Source organism: Enhydra lutris, unplaced genomic scaffold (genome assembly GCF_002288905.1).
Source record: "Enhydra lutris kenyoni isolate GAN:26980312 unplaced genomic scaffold, ASM228890v2 scaffoldscaffold65, whole genome shotgun sequence".
Classification (NCBI taxonomy): domain Eukaryota; kingdom Metazoa; phylum Chordata; class Mammalia; order Carnivora; family Mustelidae; genus Enhydra; species Enhydra lutris.
The window spans coordinates 394403-415498 of NW_019154149.1; the positions used below are offsets into that span (position 1 = coordinate 394403).

Here is a 21096-nt window from a genome sequence, read left to right on the forward strand (position 1 = left end):
CTAAAGAAAGATTGCTATAGAGCTCATGGAATATGCAAGATTTGGCAGTCTGCATTCCAGCTTTCATCCCACCCTTGATAGACCAGCTGTCAGGACTGGCTGTTTCCTTACTTGCCATTCCTCTGAAAGAGGACTCTTGCCACCCCACCCCACCCTCAAAAGGCTTCCTTTGAGATTTCTGAGGGGTCCAAACAATCGAGGTGTCCTACCAAGACAGGGCAAACTCACTCTTTAGTGTGCGGAGGTTTGTGGAGTGGCGCTGGTGAGATGCAAGGGGGCAGCAGGCAGATAGCGGGGGCCTCGTCCAGGCGTTGCTTCTTCTCAGGGATTTTCTCTGCGATCTCTGTTGGCTTTAATGGTAAGAAAAAGTCAGAACTTGAAATACATGGCACATGCCGACACTGAAAAACCATGAGCAAGGTAGACAGTTTGCTTCTATTTTAACTTCTAGTTTTGCTCGGGGAGTTAAATGCACACCTTTGCTCAGACAGAAAACAATCAGCCAAGAAGCTGGCATTTGAGCAAGTTGAGCTGCGCTGTGAACCTCTGATTAAAGATTGGGCGGCACAGGAATCTCTGACCAAAAGTAAAGAGAACCTATCGTTTTCAGACTCTTCTTCCATCAACAATGCCCCCATCAATGAGTAGCAGAGAAACTAACACTGCAACTCTAATATAGCATGAGGCTGTGCAAACAGTGTGGGACTCATGTGTCACATATAAAGGTCACTTAGACAACCAATAACATGCCAAGCGATAAACCATGTGTAAGACATGCCTTTGCATTGGCTGGTTCTGAAGTTATGCCTGTCATCCCGAAGATGGGTGAAGAGTGAGGGCCAGAGCTCGAACTCATGAGGCCGAGATTGAGAGTTGCCCTTCTGGTGAGAGTTTGTAGCCCTGGAATTCAGTCCTAACCTCTTGCAGGTGAGGTTTCCATGAGTCAGGCCAACCACACAGCTCTGGGACCCAGCAGTCTGGGCAGACCGTGTGTCTGCTAGGAGCAGGGAGCATCAACGTGTAACTAGGGTGTGAGGATGCTGATGTGTGTCTGGAGAGATTAACAAGGTCCAGGGGTGGCATGTTGAATGCTTGGGATCACCTGGGTGCCCTGCGGCTGCCAGGGTGGGGACTGTGGGGGTGACCCTGTGAGTCTATGAAAGCCAGGGCAGCTTAAGGAGCCAATGCTAGGGACTGGGTACCTGGGGAAGGCAACTGTCTCCACAGCCTTCTTTCCTTCCCATCATAATCTCCCATGTGCCATTTTGGATTCTCTTCATATTGGCTGCCCAACGCTGACCATTCCTAATACTTCCTCCTAGGTCACAGTGAATCCCTCATTTCTCATGGAAAGCATCATTGCCCTTCAGAGACTGCACTCCATGGCTGTTAGCATCTTTGAACATGAGGCTTAATATCAAGTTTGCCAACACAGAGCTGCTGCTCACGATCCCTCGGCACACCATGGGGGATGGGAGGACAGCCTACCTTGTGTTTACGCTTGCCCTTCAGGATGGGTTTTTCAGTGGCTGCAGCGGTGGTCTGGCGTTTGGGCTTGGATGCAGGCTCCTTGGGGTCTGGCTTGGCTGGTGTCGCTTGCAGTGAGTGGTGGCCAGGTACTCTAGATAGCAGGTCAAGGTCAATCTTCACCCACAGATTTTTCAGGTTCTCGTGATCTCGTAGTGGGGACAGCTCGGTTTGCATGACAGGGGCGGGTGAAAATGCAGGCTCTTCACTACCGGTGGTTAGGCTGTTGTTGCTACTGTTGCTGACCAAGGAGCTGAGGGTCAAGCTGGCGCCACAGGCTTCCTTGGATTTGGCAGTATTGCCTCCCGGAGCAATGTAAGGAGGCAGGACCTTGATCTGCAAGGTCTCTTCCTGATCGGTGTTGGAATCGGACGTGGACGAATCCGTTTCTATGAATTCCCGGGACTTGGGCACAATCTTGCCAGGCCCTCTGTACTTCTTTTTCTCGGCAGCCAGGGAAACGTTTGGCCTCAGTTCCTTTCTAGGGACTGGTTTGTGGGCAGTGACTTTGTTGCGGCCTCTTGGTGGGTCAGGAAGCTCCATGCTTTCTTTTTCTTTGGGGGTGCTGCTGGTAATATTTGGTTTGGGCCAGGTAAACTCGTCAATGCTGGTGTTCTTCTCGACTTTTTTGGGCTGTTTTTTTCCAATTGTCCTTTGAGAGGCTGTCTCAATAGTTGTCGACAACTTATGCTTCAAAGCCTTGGTTTCTGGAGTTTTCTGGGTCGGCCGTGGGCGGACTTTCTCCTTAATAAGACTGAGGAGAGGCCTCTCTTTGGGTTCACCCAGGATCTGGCTGGGGGTTGTTTTCACTTTGACCTGGACTTCCATTGGCTGGATGATAGGAGGAGGCACAGACACTGTCTCCATGGGTGTTTCATTTTGGCCACAAATAAACGACTTATTCTGGGATGTCACTTTGTTAAGCCATTTATCCAACTGCCACTTGTTGGTGGAGGGCGGCTCAGGCTGCAGGTGAGAAACAACAGCAAGACTGAATCTCACATCTTGGAAGAATCCAGAAGGACCCTTAGTACACTGAATGTTGATAAAAGCTGTGGATGTTAAGTGCCCATTCACACATTTAAAGACACACATGGAATCTAAATTCATCAAATTACCCAGAGAGACAAATACTCCACAAACCAGCCTCGATCTACTTATTGCAACAAGCTTCCACCCCTCTTCTGAAAGCAGTCTCCACTCCGGCCAGGAAGGAAAGAATTATTCACAGAGAGTTTTCCCAGAGGGTGGGCACGGAGGCCTGGTTGGGAAACCTGTTCCCAAAATCCTTTGGTGGGACTCATTGCTCATCCTCTCACCAGGAGGCAGAAGTAATGATCATGGGTCCTGAAAAGCAATGTGAATGTGCTTCAAGTGTAATTCAACAGGAAAGATTTTCTATTCGCAAAAGTCCCAGTGCCTTCTCTATGGTGCTGTAATTCACTGCAAAAAAGGACAAGCCTTTTCTATTTTTACTGAAGGATGAAATGATTTGACTTCCCCAAAACCACCACACTTTCCCAGTGTATGGGCAATAACCAGTTGATGGGGACATGCATGCAGACATTAGTGTCTGCTGTTAAGCCACGGAAATGATGCGTACAATTCAGGTGCTTGATTCCCAACTCTGAATTCTGCCTGTTGAACTAAAAGAGCCATAATTTTTATTAGAACTGCTCTTCTTTTGAAAGCCAATCAGCTGAGGCTTAATGGTGCCAGCCAATAAAGGGTGACAGAATTAAAAACACTTGAGTAGCTGTGAGTCCACTGCACACAGGGCAATGGCAGACAAGGGTTGGGGAAAGTTCTCTCTTAACCTCTCAGAACCTTATTCTTTAATCCATAAAATGGGAATAGTAACAGCAAGGACCCCAGAGAAGATTTACGAGGATAACACAAAAAAGTGAAGGTCAAGAGCTTCTCAGCCCAGGGCCCATGTTCAAACAGTGCTGGCTATGACTAATGGTGGGTTTGGCACTACTGCATTCTCCAATATTTCTTTCTGATGATAATGAACAAGTGTGCATGGAGCCCTGGAGTGGATCTGCCTGCTGTAAGGGGCACAGGCCTGGGACCACTGAAGGGTCATTCTGGACTCAGCAAGGATGGGAGGGGAAGAGCTCATTGCTTTTTATTTCAAAAGTGTAATTTGGGTATTTTAGGGAGCTGTGTTCAATATTTTCATGAATTATCATCAAACACATTTGGAGAATGCAACCAAAATTTTCAAAAATCCATCCCATTTCTTGGGTCTTCCTTGCCAAGTGGCAACTCATCACTTTAACCTGGAGTCAGGGGTGGTATCCCTGGGGCCAGAAGTAGGTCTGGTTGACTGGTTCTCCCAAAAGAGGAGTTTCAAACCCGGTAATGACTCTTCCAGATTTACACATGAGAAGCTGGGGGCTCGGAGGAGCTAAGTGAGTCATATAGCAAGGAATGTCCATCTTTTAGGGTCTGTGCACTTATATGTTTTAGAGGGAAAAAAATGCTTTCAGATACCCAAGTACTTCACTGAAGTATTTATTGTGTTGGGTGTATGTGTGTGTGTGTGCGCACATGCATGTGCGTATGCATGTTCACCGGGAGTGCCACGCAACCCGGTGACAGGTGAGAGGCAAACCGCACTTGTAGCCCCCACACCCCTCACCTCTGGAGTGGCTGCACGAGGGGCCTCATTGGATTCACTGTCGGTGGTGCTGCTCTCGGTGTCTGAGTCTGACTCAGAGCTGCTCTCAGAGTCACTGGAGCTGCCGGATCCCCCACTGACTGGCACTGCAGGTGGCGGCTGAGGTGTGGCCAAGAGTGGGCTGAAAGAAAAATGACATCATTCATTGCCTTGCTTGTCTCCCATCAACAGGCCAAGGGCCTGCCCTCGCACAGCATCAGGGCCTGTGATCTGTCAGATGTGGGTGGACTGGAGTACACCGTCCTATTCTATAGATGGGAAATATGAGGCTCAGGAGGCCTGGTGAGTGGCTGAAGGTCAAACGTTTCATTAGAACAGGGCCTGAATGTGGCCAAGTTCTTTGGGTTCCATGACATTATCTTCCCTCTCAGAAAAGCCTAGCCTCCCACATTCCACATAAACTCTTTAAGGCAAGGATGCATGCCTTCTGGACCCAGAGACAGATGCTACAGACTGACACATAGCCATAGATTCTTAACGATCCCATGCTTTCTGGGTTGAGATAAGTTTTCATTTCCTATGGCCATCTTGTTCAGAAACCCAGAGGTTTGTCACGTGGCTATGGTCTCAGCTATACACACGGTATAGTCCTCTCACAAAGGAGGGGTGAATTCAAACCCCATTTTAATCGGGGGAAACTAAGGTCCACAGGGAGAGAGGCTGGCCTCTGCCTCCCACTAGTTGGAGAAGTGAGATGGGAACTCCAAGGGCAGGGATTGTGAAAAACATTTTCACTGCTGGTGCCCAGCACCTAGCACTGAGGGGGCCAGAGTCACATTTCTTGGCCTCCTCCACCTTAATTTTTATCAACTCTTTGTAAAACTCTTAGAAGGAGATATGTTCATAAGGCACCAAGCAAGTTTAATGATTGATTTCAAATCTGTAAAGCTGACCAAGCAAAGTATTTGGAAATTGACACCATTTGCCACTCTGCCTTCATTGATAATCAATAGTCTTCCTTACTAATCATTTGCTCCCAGTGCCCATAACAGATCAGCCTGCACCGTCTCTTGCCATGGTGGGTGATATCCTCACCACGTCCTCAGGCTCACTGTGAGAAGTGTGGTTCCAGCCTCAGGGGGTGGGGAGGACTCTCCTCGCCCCCACTCCCGTCTCAGCAGCCCAATCTCCTCGTTGGAATTAAGTTCACTGGTGGTGAGTATTGCTGCTCTGCCAGTGGCTGCCCCCCACCCCCATCTGCTGGGCTCACTGCTGCTCATGCTCCCAGCTCCCAGCTAGGCTCTCTCCCCACTTCAATTCAGTCAGGAGAGTGCAGTCCTCATCTCAGGGGCACCTCATCCTGTGGTCCCACTTTCAAACTGGAGTGAGAGGGACCCCAAGGACCCCTCTCCCCAAGATTCTGGAGGCACAGAGCACTATTCCTTGCCTGCCCCCACCTGTCCAATGCAGAGAGCCTTTTCACACCATGTGCCTTACCTCCCTAAAGGCTGCCTTTTTAATCTCCCAGTTAGGTATTTTCTTTCATAAAGCAAAGCTCATTTTAAAATGCTATCTGCTAAGTAAATGCTATCCGAAAGTACATTTCTCTGCCAAATACACCAAGAGATTAGGGGAAGCAGAGGAAATAGGGGACTGTATCCCCTGGGAAAATGCACGCACACGCGCCTGCGTGCCTGCGTGTCTGTGTGTCCCCGACAGGGGGTGGGGGGCGCGTCCTCCGACCCAGCACTCTCCTTCCCTTCTTTCTTTTGCAAGTCTCTCCTTTATGGCAGTAAAGACTCCACATTTATGCAAAGTACCCTCTAAATCTAATCAATTGTTTCTGTCTCTGGTAACTAAATAAAGACAGAGGGAACAGATTTAATGAGACCAATCCAGACAGTATGCTAACTTGGCCTCAGTTCCTCCCAAGTAAAGTTTCAGGTCCAGCATGGAGCAGCCGCAGCCCTGAGCCGAGGGGCTGCTGGGTTGAGATACAATCAAATGGTTTTCTAGTTTTCTTTCATATCTGTGCCTTCATGTCTGGTTTCTCTTAAGACTCCACTTATCCCAATATTACCAAACTCAAGTCTAGATTGACTTTGGAATATTTCTGGATAGAGTTTCCATTTACTGGATTATTTTTGAGCCATTGCTGTAAGAAGCAAAACAATCCCAGGGATTATTTCGCTAAAAAATGAATGCACTGAGGTGAAACACATAAAGTTATTCATCAGCTCCACCACAATAAAGTTTCACAGACATAGACGGAAACTTGCATATGTGTGTGTTTGTACACAGGTGTTCCTTATCCAAAGCCTTCTGAAGGGGAAAAGAATTCTGATGTTCAGATTTTTTAATTTTAACAATGTGAATATACCATGTTATATGTATAATAGCTCAAGTGGGATCTGGGGAAGGATCCCTTTTTTAATTGTGTTATGTTAGTCACCATAAAATACATCATTAGTTTTTGATGCAGTATCCCTTAATAAAACTCACTAAATATCGTTACAATAACATTAACAGTAAGAGGTCGGGTTCTGTCATGAAATGAGTTTGTCTCAAAGTTCAGGAAGATGACAGCTCTCAGGACTTTTTTAATTTCATAATTGTGATTAAGGGATCGTGGATGTGGTCAGAAACCATATATGAAAAGTGGACTATAACTATATGTACAAGTAAATATAGATAGATATGGATATGAAATAAAGACTCTTTTAAACCTCAGAGTGACCTTGACTGAGACTCAATAGAATGAGACCTGTGATTATTTTCCCTAAGACTTCTTACGACTTTATCTATTGTGTTCTTAGGAAGGACCCCACGATGAGTCAGTATGGACAATGTCCCCTTGAGGGAGACTAGTGTAGAAAGAACAGGAAGAGGCTCACCAGGTTTTCATACCCACCCCAATGAACATGGATGCTTGGGGATGAGAGGACCCCATGGTGAGTCAGTATGGACAATGTCCCCTTGAGGGAGACTAGTGTAGAAAGAACAGGAAGAGGCTCACCAGGTTTTCATACCCACCTCAATGAACATGGATGCTTGGGGATGAGAGGGAAGGTGAATTTGAATTCAGAGAGGGTATAAAGAGGATTACAGCTGCGGGTGAAGGACTTGAGCACCTTAATGAGAAAGAACTGCTTTCTCTGGGCAGTTGGAAACAGGGAGGGAATAAGAGTTGTTTAAAATGGAAGCAAAATTGCTCTCCCCAGTACCTCCCTCTGCCTCTATTATCCATCTGCTCTTCCCAGGCTTGCCGGAGATTCTGGCTACACCCAGCCTGTGGAGGAATGTAAGCCACATATTTGAGCCTGTTTGATCCTTACTTCCTCTGGGCACCTTGCACCCAACAATGCAAACATCAATATGAGAATGACTGGCCAAGGACCACATTCTTGCCTAGAATCCATGGTGGAACTTTCGAGTGGGTAAATCATCAGAGTATTTCACTCACAGATTTTCACTGAGACCCGTTAGCTGTTCAGCTAGTTAAATCGCCCCTTCTGCTACATTTATTTTCATACATTGCCAATTTATTTTCTGCATATATATTAAAGTGGCTATGAGAGAAGCTAGATCATGCAATACTTGGTTCTGCCTAAGAGATGAGAGAGTAATGTGCATTTAATACATTCTTCATTCACCAAACTGTATTAGAATTACTGTCCATGCACCATTTCCTCTTATATTTTAGTCATCTGTTTTTTTAAAAGAATGCTAGTGGTGACAACAAAGATAATGTGTTATATTAAAAATCATTACCATTCGTCATACTAAACCATCTATCCATAGTCTGTAAATATTACAGTGGTACTCTATGACTTCACCCCAATGCAATAAAACTTCTCACAGGACCCACATTTATACCAACTTCCAAGTCAGTGGCTCAACCTTTTCAGAGATCCAATTCCGGTATTGTGTTCCTTAGCATGAGCCATCTTCAGTGAGTAGTGAAACCTCATTTTAACCCCAACCCCTATTAGTAGGTCCTCATGGTCAGGGACCAGACTGAGGGCAAAGGAGCTGGCTTAGTAAAGTCAAAGATCTTACCAGGGGAAATCCAGGGCTAGGGAAGGGGATCAAAGAGCAGGTCAGTGAGAGAGAAGTTTGGGAGGGATTTCCAATGCCTTGTCCAGGCAGGGTTGGCCCTGCTGTGGAAGGCTTGAGCATACCAGGGAGAAAGGTGGGTTTTGAGAGGTAGTCCAGGCACCTTAGTGTCTAGACATGACAGTCTCTCTATGCTTACACTGACTGGGCCTCTTCTGCAATAAAGAGGTTCAGTTTGTACCAGAAGATAGAGAGTTGGAAAGCTGAATGAAGGAACTGGAATGACTTTGCCTGGAGAAGATTCTGGGGCAGGGAGGAATAGGTTCAGATGGTGACAGTCTTCAAAAACCCAGAAAGTCTGTCCTGTGTGAAAGGGGGTGGTTTGTTGTGAGGGCCTCCCAAGGTGAAACTGGTACAACGAGCTAGAGATTTAGTTGGAAAGATCTCACCTCAACATCAGGAAAGACTTAAAAATCAACAGCTGGTGTGCCTTGGTGGCTTACTTAGTTAGGCGTCTGACTCTTGACTTCAGCTCAGGTCATGATCTCAGAGTGGTGAGATCAAGCCCCACATGGGCTCTGTGGTGGGCATGGGGACTGCTTAAGATTCTCTGTCTCCCTCCCCCCCTACCCCTCCCTCCTGTGCCCTCTCTCAAAAAATGTGTAGGAATGGCCCGAGAAGGAAGCCAAGGCTTTGAGGCCAGTGAGCCAATGCCTTTAGTTGACCAGGTAGCCAGCAACAGAGAATATGGTAGACATATTCCTATCGTGGGTCCCAAGTGGGTTTGGATGATCTTTAAAATATTTTCCAGCTCAAAGATTCGGATCCTTATGAAAGTACACTGTATAAAGGATTGTGAGGGGGATGTTTTAGGACCCCAGAGGAAGCATGTGGGGACATGTCTGCACAATCCAGTCTGCTCCTTAAGGCAGTTCTGCAGTGTTCTGCTCTTGGCAACACTTTATCAGTCACAGAGCTCTTGTGTGAGCCTCAGAGGATTAAGGCTGCATTTCTGTAGGGCTATTTTATAAATCAGACTTTTCACTAATTCAGATTAACAGCCTCCAGAAAGCTAAACATCTGCATCAGTGCTGATTCTAATCCTAATTTAACTGTAAATTCCTTTCTCAGGAGATAAACAGGAATGATGAATTGGCCATTCTGCACAATCAAGCTGTGTGGGCATCAAAAATGAAAGGATCCCGAACGGATGGCAATTTTGTGGTGGGAGACGTACATGGGAAGGGTTTGACAAGCAAGGCGTGACGTATTGATCTTGGCAACATATTTGGCACATGACTGGGATATGCCAACGACATGTAGCAGGAGATGGTTGATGGGGAGTCCTGTATTAAACCCTTGTCTTTTGTTGAGACAAATACGAATTTCATCAACATGAAATTTTTCCAGTTTTATAGGAATGAAATGTCTGTCTACAAGATAATTTGAAATGCTTCCATATTTGAAGTCATCATTAAGTTGTAAAGGGATGGCCCTGGGGCAAAGGAATCGAAATTTATTGCTGATCTTCCTCATTCTCCTTTCTGAACTCTGGGTTCTAGAATTAAAACAATCTGCCTCACCATGCTAGGCCACTAGAGGCAGATACTCTAAACCTTGAACCTATCCCAGCCGGGGGGGTAGGAGAATCCATTTTTGGTCTGAGTCAGTAGTTCTGACCTCCATCCTACCCACCTCCAGGAAATCCCTTTAGCCCCCTTATCCAGTAGAAAGCATATGCAGAAGCATGATACGTAAAGCAGATAAAAGCAGAGTTTTCCTGGTGGAAACAGGGATTGGGCAAAACGTAAGGAGAGTGTGTTGCCAGCAGCATCCTCCTCCCTGGGTGGCCCCCAAGCACAGTTTGAAAGTAAAGTGCTTCGTATCCCAATAGTATCACCAGCAACTCAGGATCAAGTGTCTTTGGTGTTAATGCACTAACGCTGTTGATGAATGTTGATAAGCGAATCACTTCCAGCTGTAATTTGGGCTACACTGGAGATAATCTTTGTTCAACATGTGCACACTGGGTATCTGCCTTTTTTTCCCCCTCTTCAATGATTTATTTTTATTGTGTTTTATTGTATTTTATTTTATTTTAGAAAGAAAGAGAGAGAGTGGGAGGGGTAGAGGCAAGGGAGAGAGAGAGAGAGAATCTCAAATAGGCTCCACACCCAGCATGAGCCAAACACAGGACTTGATCTCACTACCCTGAACTCTTGACTTGAGCTGAAACCAAGAGTCAGACATTTAATGGCTGAGCTACCCAGGGGACTTTTGGGGCCTGACCAGCCCCAGGCCCTTGTCTTCTTTTCCTGCCTGTGGCCTATCTCCATTTTTACTCTATTTCACACATCTAAATAGCTATGTTTCCTCTATTGCTTTTTTTTTTTAATTTTAAAGATCTAATGGGTTTATAAGATTCATGAATCAGGCAGCAACCCATCTAGCTCCCTCTCCTACTGATTTTAAAGAGGTAGTTTTAATCTAGTGGGAAAAACACGGGATTGGAAGTCAAAAGATCTTTTGAGTGTTACCTTGGATACTTAAGCACTTAACATAGGGTTTCTGATTCCTCATCTGTAAAATGGGTCTACTATATCACATAGGCTGTGAGAGAACCTAGTGAACACATTTAGGCGAGCCTTCTCAAACATTAGTATACACACAACTCAGCGGGAGACTCATTAACACGCACGGTTGAATTCGCTAGGCCTGGATGGAGCCCGAGTTCTGTGTTTCTAACCCACTCCCCAGTGAGGCTGATATTACTGGTTGGTGGGCCATAGAGAGAGCAGTGAGGCTAAAACCTACGTGGGCTATTCAGACATAAGCTGCTGGGGCAAAACCTAAGTTGGGGATTTTGAAACTGAGGAAAAAAACACACTTTTGAGATCAACTGTGGATTTTATGTTTCTATAATTATTCTGTCCTCCTTTACCAATAGGCAAATTGGAGCACCTGATGCCATTTTAAGTCAACTGGGCTATTGTGGCTGAAGAGGTTGTATCAGATTCCTTCTGAGAAGCTTACAACGTTACTGAGGCTACCTGCCTCTACCAGTGGTTGGCCAAAGGCCAACCTTTGAATGAGGCCCATCGCTCCCTGCAAAGCTCAAAGGCAACTTGCCATAGCCTGGCTGAGGCAAGGGTGGGACCCACTGTAGGAATGGCTGCAGCTGGGACACTCTTACTACTTCCAGAACACTGAGACTTAGTACCAAACAATGTCAAGGTGAAAAATTGTTTTAAGTAACCAGGGGACAAAGTTCAATGTGCAGTTTCAAAGAAATGAAAAAAAAAAAAAAAAAACAGAACAAAACAAAGCAACAACAAAAGACCAAACCCAACCCAAGGTACCTGGCTTCCACCTAGTACCCTCTGGGGCGAGACAGCACCATGGAGGTGCCGGCATGCACCCGGTAAGGCTGGTCAGTGCTGGCTAATGGGCCAGTGATGTCTTAAGAACACCACACTTTGCATTTGGGAGAACACACCGGCATTTAAATTCTTCTGGAAATAATTAAAAGCCACACAGACTTTTCTGCTATCAGTCAGAGCTGCTTCCATCAAACAGCTAGACAGGTGGCAAAAAATCATAGCCAGCAAGGTATTTTTGTCCCTTTTGCCTTTAAAGTGCATTGACAAAAATGGGAGCAAGGGAGAGAATGAAGGCAGGCAAGTGACCCTGAACCGGGACTCCCATGAGCCCTGCTCTCTACCAAAGCAAAGAATGAATAGGAATGCCAGAATACGAATATGAATTGCCAGAAAGAATTGAATACGAATGCCAGAAAATCTCTAACAAGTTGCAACAAAGAATTCCATCAGTCACAAATCCAATGTGGAGCACGCTATGTACTTTGGGTGTTTTATACCCAGAAGAGAATCACTGTATGCACAGAACTGGTCTGGAGGTGGGCACAAGAGTCTGGGCAACAGAAAGGCTGAAGATGCTAGGAGAGTACGAAGCAGGCTGGAGATAGGCTCAGAGTGGCTCAGCAGAAGCCTTTGCCTTTTTCCTTGCTTGATGGCTTCTTTCTGTTGCCCATCATGCTTAGTGCTGCCTCGTGATTTGGGAAGCGGGCATCCCTCTTTCAACCTCTCCCTAGACTACATTTCTTCTTTGATGTATCTCAATGCCAATCTTATTAGTATTGTCTGGTCCATTTCAGGTCTGATTTGTTACCTGATGTATCACAGACGCTTGATTTAGAGAATAAGCTTCGATGGCTGGAGGCTTTATCAAACACACACACACACACACACACACACACACACACACACACACATGCTTTGTGCACCTAAGACACCCTAGAGTAAAGCCCTAAATGAGTCTTCTCTATAGATCTCTGGGAAAAGGGTCCCTGGGTACCTCCACTGCCTACTGTCTATGTCTCTATGGTCCCAAGAGGATACTGTCATCATTGAAGCAATGAGACCACAATACTTTTTGCACTGAAGAGCACTTGATAATGTGCTGGCATTTTTACTCCCATGACTTCATTTGGTTGCCATAAGAACAGTGAGTGGGGGGTGGATACAACAGATATCCTTACCCATGAAGCTCCAGAACCTCTAAGCCAAAGTTGTGCAGCTGGGGTCTGAGGGGGGATTTCACCAGGCTACTGTGACTCTTTTGGCAACACCAAGTTGGCTTGAGGAAATGAAAGCAATCAGGAATCCGCTACAAAACTCACCCTTGTCACCACACTGAAAGGCATCAGGAACACAGAATTAATTCTGAATGCTTTCTTCAAGTGGCTGAATGAGAAAGTCTGCAAGAATGTGATGCTGAAAACACTGAAGGCCATCAGCGCTCTATTCAAATGACAAATTTCACCGGGTCCAGAGGAGACCTACAGCTCACAGCAGATAACTCTTCCACATACACGAAGAGATTTTGAGGAGTAAGTAGGGAAAATTTACATGTCCTTTATCTTTCACATCATTCTACCTTTTCAAAACCTGTATTTGTTTTTAAATAGGTGATAAACATGATACTGAATTCAAAAGATACTGAAAGGGACACAGGGAAAAGTAGACCTTCAAATCCTCTATAGTCCATCACCCTGTTTTCCAACATTTTTCACAGTTAATGTTTCTTATGCTTCTTCCAGTAATATCCCCATAGATTTATGAATATTGATATGTGTGCTTTTAAAATAAAGATTTTTTTAAATTATAAAAGTAATAGCTTAAAAAAAGTTTCTGTGTGTGGGATGGCAGGACATTCGATGAATGGCATTCAAAGTCACATCCATAATTTCTAATATAAAACTCATACAGTTTTTTTAATAAATGTGTCTTCATAATAGTGCCTGAGATATATTACAAACATCAGCATTAAAAGACTCAGGTGAATTACAAAAATTACAACTCACAGCACTGCAGTGTGTCACCCTACCATGAGGGAGAGGCAGTAACATAACACATACCATGAGGAATAGAAGACGCTCAGACAGCCCTGCTTGGTGGGACTAAGCTGCAGGTTCCAAATCAGGAAACAGTCACTGAACTTCTTCCATCACAGACACTTCTTATAGATGCAGTCAATGCATGCTGGTTCTGCTTCCTCACCACTAGAAACTTCCATAGGCCCAGTAATCAGACTTTTCAACTCTTTGATCTACTGAGACTGCTTTCATTTGTGACCACCCACCCCTGTCCTCCCCACTTCCCATTGCAAGTCAGGTGTTCTTCCCTTACTCTCCTTGACCTTGCTCCCTGTTGGACTAAAAGCTTTGACTTCTTTTGTACTTGGTCCCAATGACCATATACAACATGAGATCTCTAGGTTTCAGAATTCACAATGACTCCCTCATGGGCAGATGTGCTCTTCTCTACGGGATTTGCCCAAGATCTATCTCCATCGACACCCTACCTTAGTGCCAGTTTTGATTCCCCTCTCTTTCCAGCACATTTGTGACTTTTGTCTCCTTCCTCTTCCTGCATTGTCTCCAAGCCTTTGCTTAGCCTGTTTATTCTGTCTAGAACGACACTTCCCCCTACTTCTGCTTGCTTAAATCATTATCTTTTAAGCTCAAATTCAAATAACATAAGGTCCTTTCCAATGACTTTAATTCTCCTTGATACCTCCCTGTTCTGATTTCTTTGCACTACCTGCATCACCATTTATTACTTAATTATTCTCAAATGCTTTCATCAGGCTAACCTTTTGCCTATGCAACTAAATTGTCCAGTTTTTGATGGCAGATGCCAGAGTTTACAGTCATTTTTTGTGTGCCCTAAGGTGCCCAGCATAATAACTTGTATGTGATTTTCTTGTTATGAAAAAAGTATTCCAACTGGCCTCATAAGGTGTAGAAAATCCACTCAGATGAGGTCATCTGGTAAAGAACAATACTTAACTCCAAAATGTCAATCTTTCAACCGGTTGGTTAGATGTTAGTCCATCATCACCTGCCTCTTTCTTCAGCTTCAGTTCCATGGCAAAACGCAACTTCTTGGGATGGTCATTTTAATGTAATTGGTATTTACAACAACAGTTGTTGGGTTGCAGAGTGCACACACATGCATGAACATGAGAAATAAATGGTGGCTCTTACGGAAACTGCGTGCTACACATACACACAGATCTTCTTATTTTTAATTAAGATGATGATTCCATTATTCCAAATCATGTGAAATGTGAGCTACTCTTGTCATATCATTTTGATACATTAACCAGCGCTGTCTACATTGTGCTTGATATTAACTCCCTTTCTACTTGATGGTTTTTCTAGTGGCATAATTAATTTCCTCATGGAAGAAAAAATATTCAATCAATTTGGGATTAAATATGAGGTTGAAGGACTTTCACAAAAGATAGAACTAAATCTCCTAGTCCACATGCCTTGCTAATTATGACACACTCACATTAAGAACAAGAAGGTGTTCCCTTCCCATGATAAATGGGCCTGAAAATCCTCCCCAGCGTTTACTATAAATCACAAAGACCATTAATAAACAGGCGGGAAAAAAAAAAAAAAAAGACAGTTTCTACAAGAATTAGCTCCCATTTTTTGCCTAAGACTATCAATGTCATATTTAAAGCTGACACCAGAAGGCTTCTATACAGAAGCCCTATAAGTAAAAAAGCCCAGCTTTTTTTTTTTTTTAGATTTTATTTATTTATTTGACAGACAGAAATCACAAGTAGGCAGAGAGGCAGAGAGAGGCAGGGGGGCGGGAAGGGGAAGCAGGCTCCCCACTGAGCAGAGAGCCCAATGCGGGCCTCGATCCCAGGACCCTGAGATCATGACCTAAGCTGAAGGCAGAGGCTTTAACCCACTGAGCCACCCAGGCGCCCAGCCCAGCTATTTTAAACAGAGTTTCCCCATGCCTGTTATTTTGAATGACAACAAAGGAAACACTGGATCTTCTTAATCCTGCATTGCTCTCTGCCCCAAAATCTTGCCTTCCAGCTAACAGCCTCACTTCTCATCAATGCTAAATTAAAGGAGGTCAAGTGTAAATGAGAGAAGAAGAGGGGGCCGCACTAGCCTCATCTCACATCCAGCTTGCTTTAGACAAAAGTCCGGTTGCAGCCACCAGGAATAAGGTAGCTGAGCACAGGTAGCCTTCATCAACACTGACCCCTGTATATGGAATGGCAGGGCTTACACTTGAATCTAGATCAAAAGCAACAAGAATGACAATATTACATCATGAATGAACACAGAGCCACCTAAAAGATGACCTAGAAAGAAATGGAAACAAACAAGAACTGGCACGATCTGTGATAATGACAAACAGGCTGGTAGTAATAAGGTCAGGGTGTTTGATTTTGCCGTTAAGAGGAATCTGTCACGTGGAGAAATTTATCATGCAGAGAATTTCGGAAATTTAGCAATTACAAAGAAGGTAGAATTCAGAATAAAAAAGACTTTAAAATCAGACAATTAAAAATGTCTTGTGAGGCTAAGCAAATTACATTTGTGGTTAGCCGAAAAACTTGGGAATATTCATGTCCTGAGCATTACATACATAGTAAGTCACAATTATATAGGCCCCTCCCCCAGCTAAGGTCCTTAAACAAAGGTCCATCTTAGGGAGTTACAGTGAAGACAAAGTGTTCACAACTTAGGGGCATTAAACACACAGACCAAGAAAGATATGCTCACTAGCAAAGCGCATGATACATGCACTTTTAGTGAGATGTGACTATGTTTCCTTGTCTGATGGTATCAATGGTATCTCCAATTTCATTGCAGTTTCCAAGAGTCTACAGTGCTCTAACTTTATCATGACAAGATCAGGGTATATTACTTTGCTAGTTGGAAATGTGGGCAAAACAAAACAAAAAACAAAAACAAGAAATCTGTTGGGAGAAATGTTTTCCAGAAAGGTTGTATATTAAAATGTTCCCTTTGACGATAATTATGTTTCAAAATATATTGCAGACAACTATGCCCAAATCATGGTGTTTGAATGATGTGTGTTTGTGCCCATGTTTAAGTGTGCGTATGTGTGTGAGTGTGTGTGCGTGCCTCATGAGTGACAGTATATGTATGTACACATCTACTAGCTAAAATCCAAGATGGCTAATACTAAGAGCAGTAAAGTAGTTTTGGCATCAGTTAAGATGATTGACTAAGAAGGACAGCAATATTGGGAGCAATATCATCCTTCAAGTGAGGTACATAATATTAATTTTAAAAATAATGTCATGATTTAGGACAGAAATATTGACTTTTGTAGTACATACTGGGCATTCAACATTTAGCAGAGAACATATTGTTGCTGGCCAATGTTGGCATTTACCTCTATGTGGGTTCAAGTCATGTATTAAGAGGAGACACAAATGTACACTCACATGTATGAGGATTAACTATTAAGTCTTATCGTGTGTTAGTTTTATAAATAATATATAAAGACAAAAAAGTCCAAAAGAACTGAAATGTGGTTATTTTTCTATCTGTTGGACAAATTGATTAAGTAGACAAGGGAAATGTGAACTCTTTCAGTTAGCCATGAAACTCGTGAACACTGACAGGCTTCCAATACAGGGAAAGAACTTAAGTGTTTGCCAACAGATGAATGGATAAAGAAAATGCAGTCTATGTATTTACAATGGAGAATTATTCAGCCTTAAGAAAGAAAGAAATACTGCTGTTTGAGACAATGTGGATGAATTTGGAGGACATTATGCTAAGTGAAATAAGGCAGACACAAAGAAAAATACTGCATGGGCTCACTTGAATGTGGAATCTAAAAAAATAAAATTAAATAAAAAAAAAGTCCAACTCAGTAACAGAGAGTAGAATGGTGCTTACCAGGGGCTGGGGGGTTGGGAAGAAAAGGGACATGTTAGTCAAAGGGAACAAATTTTCAGTTGTAAGATAAATAAGTTGTGGGGATCTAACCTACACCCCAGTGGCCATAGTTCATAATAAAGTATTGTGTACTTGAAATTTGCTAAGAGAGTAGATACCAAGTATTTTCACAGCAAACAGAGAAGGTGATCCTGCGAGGTGTCGGATGTGTTAGTTAGCTTGACTGTGGTAATCATCCCACAATGTATGTCTGTGAAAATGACACAGTGTACGTCTGAAATATATACAATTTTTATTTGTCAATCCTGCCTCAATAAAGCTGGAAAAACTATGTTGAACAAGAGTGGTGAGAGTGGGCATCCTTGTCGTGTTCCTGATCTCAACGGGAAGGCTGCAAGCTTTTTCCCATTGAGGATGATATTTGCTGTGGGTCTTTCATAGATAGATTTTATGAAGTTCAGGAATGTTCCTTCTATCCCTATACTTTGAAGCGTTTTAATCAGGAACGGATGATGGATTTTGTCAAATGCTTTTTCTGCATCAATTGAGAGCACCATGTGGTTCTTCTCTCTTCTCTTATTGATTTGTTCTATCACATTGATTGATTTATGAATGTTGAACCATCCTTGTAGCCCAGGGATGAATCCCACTTGGTCATGGTGGATAATCTTTTTAATGTGCTGTTGGATCCTGTTTGCTAGGATCTCGTTGAGAATCTTAGCATCCATATTCATCAGTGATATTGGTCTGAAATTCTCCTTTTTGGTAGGGTCTTTGCCTGGTTTGGAGATCAGGGTAATGCTGGCTTCATAGAGAGAGTCTGGAAGTTTTCCTTCTGCTTCAATTTTTTGAAACAGCTTCAGGAGAATAGGTGTTATTTCTTCTTTGTAAGTTTGGTAGAATTCCCCAGGGAATCTGTCAGGTCCTGGGCTCTTGTTTTTTGGGAGGTTTTTGATCACTGCTTCAATATCGTTACTAGATATTGGTCTATTTAGGTTGTCGATTTCTTCCTGGTTCAATTTTGGGAGTTTACAGTTTTCCAGGAATGCATCCATTTCATCTAGGTTGCTTAGCTTATTGGAATATAACTGTTGATAACTTCTGATGATTGTTTCTACTTCCTTGGAGTTAGTTGTGATCTCTCCCTTTTCATTCATAATTTTATTAATTTGGGCTTTCTCTCTTTTCTTTTGGATTAGTGTGGCCAATGGTTTATCGATCTTATTGATTCTTTCAAAAAACCAGCTTCTAGTTTCATTGATACCTTCTACTGTATCTCTGGTTTCTACCTCATTGATCTCAGCTCTAATCTTGATTATTTCCCTTCTTATGTGTGGAGTTGGTTTGATTTGTTGTTGATTCTCCAGTTCTTTAAGGTGTAGAGACAGCTGGTGTGTTCTGGATTTTTCAGTTTTTTTGAGGGAGGCTTGGATGGCTATGTATTTCCCCCTTAGGACCGCCCTTGCTGTATCCCATAGGTTTTGGACCGAAGTGTCTTCATTCTCATTGGTTTCCATGAATTGTTTCAGTTCTTCTTTGATCTCCTGGTTGATCCAAGCATTCTTAAGCAAGGTGGTCTTTAGCTTCCAGGTGTTTGAGTTCCTTCAGAACTTCTCCTTGTGATTGAGCTCCAGTTTCAAAGCACTGTGATCTGAGAATATGCAGGGAATAATCTTAGTCTTCTGGTATCGGTTGAGTCCTGATTTGTGACCCAGTATGTGGTCTATTCTTGAGAAGGTTCCACGTGCACTTGAGAAGAATGAGTATTCTGTTGTTTTAGGGTGGAATGTTCTGTATATATCTATGAGGTCCATCTGGTCCAATGTGTTATTCAATGCTCTTGTTTCTTTATTGATTTTCTGCTTTGATGATCTGTCTATTTCTGAGAGAGGCATGTTAAGATCTCCTACTATTAATGTATTCATATCAATATGACTCTTTATCTTCCCTATGACCCTGCCATTGCACTACTGGGTATTTACCCCAAAGATACAGATGTAGTGAAAAGAAGGGCCATCTGTACCCCAATGTTTATAGTAGCAATGGCCACGGTAGCCAAACTGTGGAAAGAACCAAGATGCCCTTCAACGGACGAATGGATAAGGAAGATGTGGTCTATATACACTATGGAGTATTATGCCTCCTTCAGAAAGGATGAATACCCAACTTTTGCAGCAACATGGACGGGACTGGAAGAGATTATGCTGAGTAAAATAAGGCAAGCAGAGAGAGTCAATTATCATATGGTTTCGCTTATTTGTGGAGCATAACAAATAGCATGGAGGACATGGGGAGTTAGGAGAAAGGAGTTGGGGGAAATTGGAAGGGGAGGTGAACAATGAGAGACTATGGACTCTGAAAAACAATCTGAAGGGTTTGAAGAGGTGGGGGGGTGGGAGGTTGGGGGAACCAGGTGGTGGGTATTAGAGAGGGCACGGACTGCATGGAGCACTGGGTGTGGTACAAAAACAATGAATACTGTTATGCTGAAAATAAATTTAAAAAAATGATTAAAAAATTAAAAAAAAAAGGAAAAAAAAGAAATTTCATATTTCCCATAAAATAATTGCAGTAAAAGTGATTATTTTAAATATAAAACTGAGGCCAAGAGAGTTGTTTAATTTGCTTAATACTGGAACAAAGACTTCATTTTATTTAAAGATTTATTTATTTATTTATTTGGTAGAGAGAGCACAAGCAGGAGAAGCAGCAGAGGCAGAGAGAGAAGCAGGCTCCCTGCTGAGAAGGGGATCCTGGGATCATGACCTGAGTGGAAGACACAAGCTTAAGCAACTGAGGCACCCAGGCACCCCCAAAGTAATTTTAAGTTACTTCCTCCTACAACATTTTATATTAACTACAAATCTCTCTAATTAGAATTTAGTATGAGGTAGATGTCCCAAGACAAATAAAACTGGACTCTATTGAACCCACAAGGAAAATTATTAAATATTTTGTGCCTGGTGTTCTAGATGTTATAACCAGAGAGGAAGAACAGAGTTAATTTCACTTAGATTCAAAACAGTTAAATTTTGAGTTTGAGTTATTGGAATTACGGTCTAGCTGGGGGGCTTCTGAAAATAAAGGAGTTTCAGATCATACAGGATATCTGTATACGCTTATGAAGTAATTAATAAATATTTCACACTTTTGAAAAAAAATAAATAAAGCTGGAAAAAACTGGTAGGTTTCCAGTTGGTGGTTGGACAATGATAAATTCCAGGTGTTGGTATGGCATATATAGAATTAACCCACTTTTCTAGTAGTACAGATGACCTAGTAGTAGTACTGATGTAGTACCAATGATCTCTGATAATTTTTTTATCCTGTCAAGAAAAATAATTAAACACAGATTTTCTTTTCTTTCGTTTTTCCTCTTCCTCTGCCTCATTCTGGTGTCTTGTAATAGTCTCATTATTCAACATAATATTGTCCATTTTTAATGGTCTTTTCTTTTTGAATTATATTTTTTTTTAAAGATTTTATTTATTTATCTGACAGAGAGAGATCACAGTAGACAGAGAGGCAGGCAGAGAGAGAGAGAGGGAAGCAGGCTCCCCGCCGAGCAGAGAGCCCGATGCGGGACTCGATCCCAGGACCCTGGGATCGA

At 43.1% G+C, this 21096-nt stretch overlaps 1 protein-coding gene across 4 annotated transcripts in view; it reads right to left on the bottom strand.

Annotated features, from left to right (window-relative positions):
* The window catches only part of LOC111158947 (AF4/FMR2 family member 2), a 473976-nt gene that overhangs the window by 29008 nt on the left and 423872 nt on the right, over positions 1-21096 (bottom strand). For all 4 annotated transcript variants that reach the window (XM_022521292.1, XM_022521290.1, XM_022521291.1 and 1 more), the window contains 3 exons: positions 4175-4334; positions 1489-2493; positions 229-350 (listed from right to left, as the gene is read on the bottom strand). In XM_022521292.1, coding sequence (XP_022377000.1) covers positions 229-350; positions 1489-2493; positions 4175-4334 — 1287 coding nt within the window. The remainder of the gene's footprint in view (positions 1-228; positions 351-1488; positions 2494-4174; positions 4335-21096) is intronic.